This window comes from Osmerus mordax, chromosome 14 (assembly GCF_038355195.1).
Source record: "Osmerus mordax isolate fOsmMor3 chromosome 14, fOsmMor3.pri, whole genome shotgun sequence".
Lineage (NCBI taxonomy): Eukaryota > Metazoa > Chordata > Actinopteri > Osmeriformes > Osmeridae > Osmerus > Osmerus mordax.
The window spans coordinates 11,481,949-11,493,215 of record NC_090063.1 but is presented as its reverse complement, the minus strand read 5'-3'; the positions used below and the strand labels follow the sequence as shown (position 1 = coordinate 11,493,215).

General features: G+C 44.5%; 2 protein-coding genes across 2 annotated transcripts; both read left to right on the top strand.

Moving 5' to 3' along the window:
• Positions 1-2,336: 2,336 nt before the first annotated feature.
• gpr78a (G protein-coupled receptor 78a) lies at positions 2,337-3,807 on the top strand. The gene is made up of 3 exons (XM_067250027.1): positions 2,337-3,016; positions 3,122-3,235; positions 3,464-3,807. Exons 1-3 carry the CDS (start codon positions 2,337-2,339, stop codon positions 3,756-3,758), a joined length of 1,089 nt encoding a protein of 362 aa, XP_067106128.1. The 3' UTR covers positions 3,759-3,807.
• Positions 3,808-4,345: 538 nt separating this feature from the next.
• cpz (carboxypeptidase Z) lies at positions 4,346-10,973 on the top strand. Its single transcript, XM_067250210.1, has 13 exons — positions 4,346-4,456; positions 5,051-5,086; positions 5,491-5,542; positions 5,752-6,078; positions 6,273-6,484; positions 6,652-6,896; positions 8,257-8,418; positions 8,669-8,827; positions 8,961-9,096; positions 9,203-9,342; positions 9,588-9,687; positions 9,933-10,078; positions 10,310-10,973. Exons 1-13 carry the CDS (start codon positions 4,348-4,350, stop codon positions 10,511-10,513), a joined length of 2,028 nt encoding a protein of 675 aa, XP_067106311.1. The 5' UTR covers positions 4,346-4,347; the 3' UTR covers positions 10,514-10,973.
• Positions 10,974-11,267: the final 294 nt, after the last annotated feature.

The following is an 11,267-nucleotide window of genomic DNA, read 5'->3' as shown; positions in this document are numbered from 1 at the left end:
GCATCAGCATTGGCAATGACCGTGCGTGCACATCAAGACACGCATACTGTATGCTGGTTTTATTGTTTTGCTGGTTGCTTCCAGTAGCTTTTAGTCTGGTATCTACATCAGTCATAAAACAACAGTGTGCTGCTCTTTCCCATGTTTTTCTACTCCTCTCTCCCCTCTCTCTTTTCTCCTCCCTGCTCTGTCACCAGTTTCCTTCATCCATCCCTTCCTCTGTCTGTGCCCAGTCTTCTGGTGTTAAGGTCAGTGTGTTGTTTTTTTGAATACAGGTGAACTGTTCCTTTACAATGTGTGATCTCATGAGGAAGTAAAGCCTGGAACCAGTATAACTCACTGATGACAGGTTTACAGTAAAATACCCCTCTATGTTCTTATAATAAATTAACGGCTCGTACGATGCCTATTCCAAGCAACCCTTAGACTGGTCAAGGCTTAGTGTGTTGATACAGCCAAGGTTATCACTTCATATCACCATCGGCCACTTCCTGGTACTGTAAACTTTACTGCATAGGACCAGCTTAACGCTGTCAGGAGACACTTGTGTATGTGTGTGTATTATTGATAGTAGGCAATAAAAATATGCCACCTTTGTGAAGCGTTGAGCTAGATCGAACTAATGAACTTGAAACTGAGGCAGATAAGGAGCAGATTGCAGTGACAACACAACATGGACGGGATTACTGGCTCTTCTCTACATGTTGCTGAAAGAAAATGATGGATAGGGATTGAGGGAGCGGAGAGAGCGATAGAGAGAGAGAGATGGAGGGGAAGGGAAGGGAAGAGGGGTTGAGTGTTTGTGTGATCACATGGCAAAAGAACAAGATGAAAAGTAGTCTCTCTCACACACTTTCTCTTTCACACGCTCTTCATCTCTCTTATCCCTTTCTTGACACGCCATTTATTTTTTCTTTCTTTTTCAACATTCTTTTTTCTTTCCCCTCCTTTTTTGTATTTTCATTTTTAACTGCGTCTCTAGTCCCTCCTCTCTCTCTCTCTCTCTCTCTTTGTGTGTGAGTGAATGTGTGTGTGAATGTGTGTGTGAGTGTGTGAGGCAGGAGAGCGTGGGTGGTGGTGTGTATAAATAGTCCTCTGGCCTGATGGGTGAGAGGGCGCCGCATCTGTAATGCCACGCCAACACAGGCACTCACATGCCAAGACACACTCACCCACTCACACACACACCCTCCGCCCCCCACAACACACACTTCCTATAGCAATGACTCACATGATTGGGGAGACAGACTGACAAAAAAAAGCACTAGCACATTATTTATCTCCATATCGCATCAGCCATGTGGATGATGATGGTGATGATGATGACACAATAACCATGCGCTAAGTGATTCCATATTTGTTTATGTAAAATGGAAGAGTTTATTGCATTTGATGCACTGCATGCATGCCTACATGGCCACACACGTATCAGCATGTGAAATGAACATAACATTTCTGTGGTGCCCTCTCTGTGTAGCTAAGATGGTAAAGATGACTTTAGGTTCAAAGAGGACTGAAATAAATTATAGTCATGGTAGCCCCACGGTGCTACCCATGGATAATTGGTGTTGCCATGGGGATTATGTATTTTCTTTTCTTCTTTCATAGACTCACCTGGTGGATGCATGTGTGTGATGTGTGCGTGTGTGTGTGTGTGTTTGTGAGTGAGTGAGAGAGAGAGAGAGAGAGAGAGAGAGAGAGAGAGAGAGAGAGAGAGAAAGAGAGAGAGAGAGAGGGGGGAGAGAGAGAATTCACGTAGACCTTGTCAAGCTCCACAAACTGCATTCATAGCCATTGAATTGAGAAAATAAATGGTGGAATTCTGTACCAACAGCATATCTGTCAGATTTTCCCTTTGGAATTATGTGCGTGCATATGGTTCTAAACGTCACATGCGAACTACGGGTCGCACGTGCTCTGCCATTGAGTTCAAAGCGCGAGGAACGGGGCTCACTGCGCATGGCCATAGGAAACCAACGCTCTGAGAAGTCGTCTTCGGCTTTTCATTCTGGAGTGAACATTAGTGGTATGTGGCCAGATTACGTGTAAACAACAGACAATGATGCTCGTCAAAGTAGCAAGTCAGTTCGCCTGGAATCTGTAGAGTGACGCGTGCGTAATGGTCCACAAGAGGCAAGCGCGCGACTCATTTCAGCACACTGGACAGCTCTCTGTTTTCTTGCCCATCCATAAGTCATCAACTCGACCTCCAGGAATTGTTTAATTACGAACTAGTTTGCCTACAAAATGGCTGTTGGTTCTCACCCTTGTGAACTGCTCCAGTACGAACAAGGAGAACTCCTCCAATTAACCGTTGATAACTTCGTTTGAACGAGATGAACCTCACGGACATCCTACTTGAAGCTTTCATTGTCGTGATCGGGGTTGTGTCGTTGTTTTCGAACTTGTTGGTGCTGCTATGTTTCTCCCAGAGTGCAGAGGTTCGAGCTCAAGTGCCAGGAATCTTTATCCTCAACCTTTCCTTTTCCAACATCCTCACATCCATTATAAACATGCCAGCTACGTTTCTGGGACTTGCCACAAAGGAGAGTCCGTTTGGACACTACTTTTGTTGGGCTGTAAGCTTCGTGGACACTTTTCTCACCACGAATACGATGTTGAGCATGGCTGCGCTCAGCATCGACAGGTGGATAGCGGTGGTTTTTCCGCTCACTTACTCCAGCAAAATGCGCTTCAGGGACGCGTTAGTGATAGTGGTATATTCCTGGCTACAGTCCCTCGCCTTCTCCCTCTCGGCTCTGTTGATGTCATGGGGAGGCTACAGCGACACTTACGCTTCGTGCACCATATGCCTTAGCGGAGGTCAGAGCGGCGAGGCGGAGTTTGCCGCGTTTGCCGTTTTCACCGTGGTTTTCCACGGTACCAGTTTTGCACTCTGTCTCTGCGTTCTCTGCTTTACGTACCTAAAGGTTTTGAGAGTGGCGCGGTTCCACTGCAAGAGGATAGACGTGATTACCGTGCAAACCCTCTTATTAATGGTTGACATTCATCCAAGGTAAAATAAATAAATAAATACATAAAAACCCTATCCATCAATAGGGTATCACCCCCTGTCTCACTTACAAGCGCAGTCTAATACATGTATTGCTGTGTGTTACAGTGTGAAACAGAGGTGCCTTTTGGAACAGAAGAGGAGAAAACAGCGAGCCACCAAGAAAATCAGCATTTTCATCGGGTCTTATGTTCTTTGCTACGCACCCTATGTCATAACAAGGTGAAATGGTTGTCTTTACATTTATTCCAATATATATATATATATTGGATATATATATATATATCAATTTACATGTATTCATGTAGATCAATACGTACATAGCCCATGTTTTGGTTACACGCTCAGCCTTAGACTTGTGTTCATATAGAAATTGGATAACATAGATGTCCTATAGAAAATGATAACATCGTTTTTAAAGTTTATTAGACTCTTTATTTCAACATGCAGGTTGACGGAGCTGTTGCCTCACGTACGTATCGACCGCCGGTGGGGCATCGCGACCAAGTGCCTGTTCTATGGAAAAGGCGCGTGCGACCCATTTGTCTACTCGCTCCTGAGGCAGCAATACAGGAAAGTCCTCGCTAACGTCACCCACCGGGTACTAAGGAGGGACCAGTATACGTCTCCCGGGCAGAGCACAAGCAGCACCTTCGACACGGACCACGAGGGCAACATACCCCAACCCATACAATTAGGCTACATGAAGCAGGTTCAGAACTTCAGACCCACAAATGACAAATAACAATGTAGCACCGCGAAATGTACAGTAGGCCCTTACTACAGGTTCCCAAAGGGTGTGCATTGGGAATTACCTTTTTGTTTACAAGATTTTACAAGGGCTTTTTTTAATGTTGTGTGAGATTTAATCTGGTTATGTGGATTTTAAACAGGACCATTTTCCCTTGGATTAAAGGGATGCCAATGGCCTATGATTTGTAAAGTCGTCACTTGTATGTAATAAAGAGTGTGCATACACGTATTGTGCTATTGTCGCTAATGTATCGCTTAATTTTTTTAAATACCTAAACGCAACCCATATGAATCACGCAAAAGAAAGAAAAGGTAAGCTAAGCAGAATTTGCAGACAAACGACATGGACTTCCTGGGAGCCACGTTCCAAAAACGTGCTCCCCCACTCGCGACAGGAGTGAAATATGATAGCTGCTGTGTATTCGCGGTAGGCTATCCCACATTTGTGCGGACTGCACTTATTTGGTTTAGGGATGCAACATACCCACAAAGAGAGGAAAGATTAGCCTACTTAGGAGGAAGGAGCCTCACTACATCTGAGTGAATCGTTTCTCCGAAGGCAACTTAACTGCCACATCACTATGGACAAGGATAACACAAAGAGTTTGGCAGTTTTCATACTCTTGCAGATTTGGGCAACAAGTTGGTGCGCCCCTCCAAGATTTTGTGAGCCAGGAGACGAGATTTTGGGTAAAATTGTGTTCAGTAGACCAATCTGAAATGTTTAATGTTGCAACATAACCAACAATACTGCCATTATGAAATTGACTACCTAGGCTGTAGATGTACTAGGATTGAACTGTTTCTTATGCTAGTAGTATGCTAATGTTTTTTGTTAAAACGACCAGCCTTCAAAAAAAGAACAAATTGCAGAAACACTGTTGTTAAGAGTTAGCTATTTCGTTATGCACAGTTATTTCAGTAACTAAATAGATTCTCTATCGATGTGGTCTCAATATCATTGACTCTGCTGCCCTCTTGTGGTATGTTGATTGTTAATATTAACCATGTGCGGTAGTTCTTTACATTTACATTTTACATTTTGTCATTTAGCAGACGCTCTTATCCAGAGCGACTTACAGTAAGTACAGGGACATTCCCCCGAGGCAAGTAGGGTGAAGTGCCTTGCCCAAGGACACAACGTCAGTTGGCATGACCGGGAATCGAACTGGCAACCTTCGGATTACTAGCCCGACTCCCTCACCGCTCAGCGCTCAGCCAACTGACTCCTCTCTCTCACTCTCACTCTTTGATGGAGGCTTTTCATTTCTCTGTTTCTTACAGGACGATGCAGCAACAGTCCACCCGAAGAAGAACAACGTAGGTATACCAAAATGACAAATACACTCTGAATAATATTTTTCAGTCTAGCACAAGTATTGTTTGTATACAATTTATCTATGAGGTTTACTCTTGGCTGTTGTCTTGGCCTGTTGTCCTGAAAAACTGCCAAGGTCATGACCCCTGCCCCAGGCCACTAGTTCAGTTATGATTTACAATTCCAAGTTAGAACAAGATGGAACTGGCCTTTGCTTAGTCTATGTTTGAGAAAGAGAGAACGAGAAGTAAAAGGTTAGAGAGTTCAACATGTACTCTTATCAGATACCCAAGCTAAAATCTCCCCCTTATATGTTTGGCCTGAGGCTTGTTCTTCTTGCTGTGACTCGGTACAGAGATTTATTAGGCTCTCTGTCGTATAACCTATAACACTGTTTTCCTCACAGCCAAATGCACAGAGATGAACCTGGGATACTGTAATGACATGGAATACTCCAGGTGGGTGACTCTAAAGAACCAGCCATTTTAATCCTTTATCATCACTATCTTCCTTTCTCTCCTCTCAAAAATAAATCTAATGTCCCTTACACACACTATATTTAGCCTGAGAAGCATTCTCCACGAAATATATAATCAAATTGACATTCAATAACGATGTCAATCATATCTGACCTATTGAAAAAAATGAAATGAATCCAATGTTCCAGCACCATGTACCCTAACATCCTGGGTCACCGTACACGCCTGGAGGCGGAGTCAGGCGCAGAGTACCTCCTCCTCAGTGTCATCCACGGTCTCCTGAACGGCGAGTGCTCTCCAGATATTCGCCTCCTCGGCTGCTCGGTGCTCGCCCCCCGTTGCCAAGGCGACCGGCTGATCAAGCCCTGCCGCAGCACATGCGAGGCCGTCCGGAAGGGGTGTAACCACGCCTTCGAGGGCATCGACATGGCCTGGCCCTACTTCCTGGATTGTGACCGCTTCTTTGCCAGCGACCAGGAGGGGTGCCACGACCCACTGGTGGGGCTGAGAGGTAGGTGTCATGGTTGATCTTGTCTTGTCTGTGGCGGTGAGTCATGAAGTGTTGGATGTCTGTTGTTTTAGTTTTTTGTCTGGTCATGTCGGTTGTCATGATTTATCTGGTGTCTGTTATCTTCTGATCAATGACCTCTCTTCTCTCTCTTGCTTGTTCTGTCTTCTCTCCGTCCGTCCCCCACCCACCTCCAGCAAGACAAGACCTGGCTCTCTCCAACATCTCCCCAGAGGAGCCATCCACCATCATCCAGTTCACCTACCACTCCAACGCCCAGATGTACAGTGTGCTAAAGAAGACGGCCGCCAAGTGCAGCCAGATCTCGCATGTCTACAGCATCGGACGCAGCACGGAGGGCAAAGACCTGCTGGTCATCGAGTTTACCGACAACCCCGGACAACACAAGCTACGTGAGTAGACGTCAAAGAAATGTGTGACCTTTTGTTGAAGGTAGGATTCTTTTTTTCTTTCTTGCCCTTCCCCTCTACTTCTCTTCACCCAATCACCCTCGCCTCACCCCATCCCCCTTTTCTTGTTTTCCCCACCTCCCTCCCTCCCTCCTTCCTAACCTTACCAGTGAAGCCTGAGATCAAGCTGGTGGGGAACATGCATGGGAACGAGGTACTGGGTCGTCAGCTGCTCTTATATCTGGCCCAGTACCTGTGTTCAGAGTACCTTCTGGGAAACCAGAGGATCCAGACCCTCATCAACTCCACCCGGATCCACATCCTGGCATCCATGAACCCAGACGGGTACGAGCTGGCTGCCTCTGAGGTAGAGGATAACAGGGACCCGGACAGCACAGGAAACAGCAACCAGGAAGTAAATACTGTCGCTACGGTCGGCTGTCGCTCACCACTAACAGGGACGACTGGGGTTAAACGCCGTCGCCGACGCTGAGGGGTTTGTTGCTAATATAATAATACAGGCTTGGGTCAGTGAACACAGTATATAGTAACAATGTCAAATGCTATAGCTACTTTGGAGGCATTTCATACATTTTTGCTTGTACACTGAAACCAATGGGAAAATGTTTGAAGTGACACACCAGATCAAAATCAAGCATACCTCATACTTGATTACTTGATATGGTCGCGAATGCAAAGAGAAAGTTTCACACTATTCTGGAAACTACTTCTATCTATGCTATGTTTATACAGTATTTGGCCCAGGCCTGGTTTTGAAGCTGATTTCTTAACAGCTGGTCCAGGATCAGATCCCTAAGGTTGGCTGTGGTGGATTGTAAGGGAGACAGGAGATCTGACACTGGATTAGCCATTAGGAAGCAAAACATCTGTCTGACTTTTTCCTTGGTGTTTAGTGTCCTTGATGACTGCTCTGGGATCAAGTGGTTTAGGTACATTAACTCTGTTAATGTTGTTTAGAGTGTTCAAGTGGAGTGGAAGTTTTTGTTGTTGGCATAATGTTTGTTTTATATTCAACTATAGTACTTAGTCTAAGGGAGAGCTATAAATTAATACATTTGGGTAACTTGACCAGTCGGAACTCAAAATTAAGGAACAGGGCAATATAGAGGATTTTTTCTTTGAGCTTTTCTTTTGAGTTTTGAGTTATGCCAACTAAATACATGGAAAATTTGAAGCTGAGGTTATCCTAGTTCAGTCATTAAGGGCAATAAGTAACCAACTAGTGCACTGAGTTTCCAGACCCTTCCTATTTTCACCTGTCCATCACCTTTCTGAGATTTCTCATTGGTCCAGGCGAGTAGTCTGGGATAACATCTGATCAAGCATCGATTAACAGAATGATTGCATCAGCAAGGTTGTGCCGTCTTCCTATGGTCAAACTCCTATTATTTTCCTCTCCTATCTCTTAACTTGGGAAGCACGTGGGGTTTAAGCCTGTCTAAACGAGCAGCGAACAGTATTTACTGGATTCATTCTACACATTTTTCCTGTCTCTTTTTTAGACCTTGATCTCTCTTGATCTAAATGATAGTTTGTTGATACAAATAAACAAATAAAAATAAATAAGTGTTATCAAAGACCCCATGTGGTTCCTCATGTGTACATTTATGTGAGCACTTTATACTTCATATATATCAGATATTTTCTGCAACATAACTGCATCTCCATCACCATTATACCTCTATCCTAACCATCACACTGTAAAATCATGATAACGTAAGCCCTTCCGTTACCCGTGATGTCAACGCACTCAGGGTCATCTACTTAATGGGTGGACCAACGGTCGAACTAACGCCCAGAACATCGACCTGAATCGGAACTTTCCAGACCTTACCTCGGGACTGTATCGCAACCGCCGCAGCAGGCACTTCCGCACGGACCACATCCCCATCCCTGACTCCTACTGGTTTGGAAAGGCAAGACTCTCATCTTTTCTGTTTAATTTATTTACACAAGAAGAAAAGATCCAACCTTTTCATTACGGCTTAAGTGACCCTAGGATTATTATCAGTTATTTAGTATCTATAAATTATTATATTTGCTACAAATATTGATGGCATCATATGGGGTCAGATGGCTGAGCAGTTAGGCAATCGGGCTATTAATCGGAAGGTTGTAAAATACATTTAACTTTCGAATTTAAAGAAAATCTTTCTTTGACCCTAGGTGGCGCCAGAGACCTATGCTGTTATGAAGTGGATCAGGTCCCTTCCTTTTGTCCAGTCAGCAAGCCTCCATGGGGGGGAGCTGGTGGTCTCCTACCCCTTCGACTTCTCTCGACATCCTCTGGAAGAGCGCATGTTTTCCCCAACTGCTGACGAACAGGTCAAAAGGGGATAGATTTAGTCATGGAAATAGACAAAAGAGAGATTGAACCCAAACACATATTGTTTCACTCTTTTCCTCCTCTCCCCTCTCATTTGTCACTCTCTCCCAACTTTCCTTCTTTCTTGTCCAGTCCTTTAAGCAGCTTGCCCGTACCTATGCCGACGCCCACACCAGCATGGCCGACAACAACACAGAGAGGTGCGGGGCCTCCTTCTACCGGACCGGAGGCATAATCAACGGAGCCATGTGGTACAGCTTTGCTGGCGGTGAGTTACCGCACACTACAAGGGCCCAACTATGAAGTAAATCTATCACACCCCAATTACTTTCGTCTCTGTTTTACTCACTTATGGATTTATCCAACCTCTCCAGGTATGTCAGATTTCAATTACCTTCACACCAACTGTTTAGAGATCACAGTGGAGCTGGGCTGTGACAAGTTCCCCTCAGAGGAAGAGTTGTACCCAGAATGGCTTCGCAACAAGGAAGCCCTGCTCAGTTTCATGGAGTCGGTGGGTCTGCCCTGAGAAACCACACTGGGATTGGTGGCCATTTTGGGTCCTTTGACCATTGTGTAGATATGATGGCAGGCATAGTACTCAACTCCATATTTTCTTCTATGTACTGTTTTTTGCTTTCTTGTCGATCTATAATCAACAACATTTGACTATTAGTATTAGTACTCTTGATTTATTTATTCATTTATTGTATGCTCATTTCTTTTTTCTTGTCTCCCTCTTCCTTTCTTTGCGTACAGGTGCACAGAGGGATAAAAGGAGTGGTGAGGGATGAGGATGGAAATGGAATAAAGGGGGCCTCCATCTCTGTAAAGGGAATCAGGCATGACATCACAACAGGTATTATCATCATAAATCAGTAGTCATGAGTAGCACGAGGATTAGCATGGGGATGAAAATGATCTCACTTTCTTTCTGTGATTCCTCTCTGCTCCCGTCTTCCTCACTTTCTCCTGCATCCCCCTTGTCTGCTTCCCTCCTCTCACCCACACCCCTTCGTCCCTCTTCCCTGTCTTTTTCATCCTGATCCCTCTCTTGCTCTTTCTCCCCATCCATCCCTTCATCCCTCCTGTCTTCCTTTCCAGCGGAGGATGGGGATTACTGGAGATTGCTTAGCTCAGGGACGTACATCCTGTCTGCCACGGCCAAGGGCTTTTCCAAGGTCAGCAAGCGGATCCACCTGCCCCATCACATGATCAGGGCAGGACAAGTGAACTTCGTGCTAAAGAAGGTGCACATTAAATCCAATAGTATTTTGCTTTGTTTATTTCTATTTTCAAGTCAAAGACTTTGTTGAGTGTGCAATGTACTGTGGATAATTTCATATTTTTCTTGATACGAACTATATTTAATTTATGTTGACTAATTTTATTTATTCTATTCTACTCAAAACCATTCATCCTTTGGGTCACACGCACGCACGCATGCACGCACACACCCACACAAACACACATCCTCGCAGGTCCCAGTCGAGCCTGATTTGGACGACCACTTCTTCCCCACCACCGACACATGGGAGCGCTTTGATCCCTACAACCAGTTTGAACGCTACACCCAGACAGAGCTGGGCGAGGGTGGGGTGGAGAGGCAGGAGAAGCCCTGGTGGTGGAACTACTTCACCCAGCCAGGCATGCCCACCCCTACCTGGCTCCTACGCAACTTCTAACAATCTCCAAACCCTCCATCTTCCTAACTACAACATAGCCCTAGATTGCCAACCCAACTATCCACATTAATTATATCCAAATGTAAGAATAAACCTTTTGAAACTAGACATTTTTTCAAGAATCTAGTTCTAGATTTGGATGAATGTTCTGGATCCATTAGAACAGCAGTGGTTCATGCTAGCCCAACCAAGTCATTTGCAATATTTTGAATGTATGAACATTGGTGCGATTGCTAATTGGATGCAGATCAACTGAAGGATCAGTCATGTTTAATGCATTTTGTGTGCCTGTCCCCAATGTGTTATTTTATTTTTTTACGTTTTCAAATGGAGTGTAGCTGCATTGGAAACTTGTCATGGTGAGGATTTTTTGTTCTTTTTATTTCACATACTCAGGCAGCTGTTGACTATAGATTGTTGGCACATTCTTTCAACGTGTATTAAAGGAAATCAGTAGTGAGAGTTGAGTAGTGTGTGTCTGCCCATATTACCTATTGCGTATAATGAAATGTGCTAATTTTGAACTGAGTTTTAGTGATGGCGTGACTACGCTGAAAAACAATAAGCTATCTCGCTGTTAACCCCCCAAAATTCTAAATTAGAAGACGGTAGGGCATGTTTTTTCCCCAGAGTCGCCAAATTAAGTGTTTCTCCGCCAGATAGCGCCAGAGTACACTAAAACTAAACAAAAACGATTAAGATTAATTTAACACCACTACTACGGCTACTTGACACTGGTCATGTCCAAAATCCC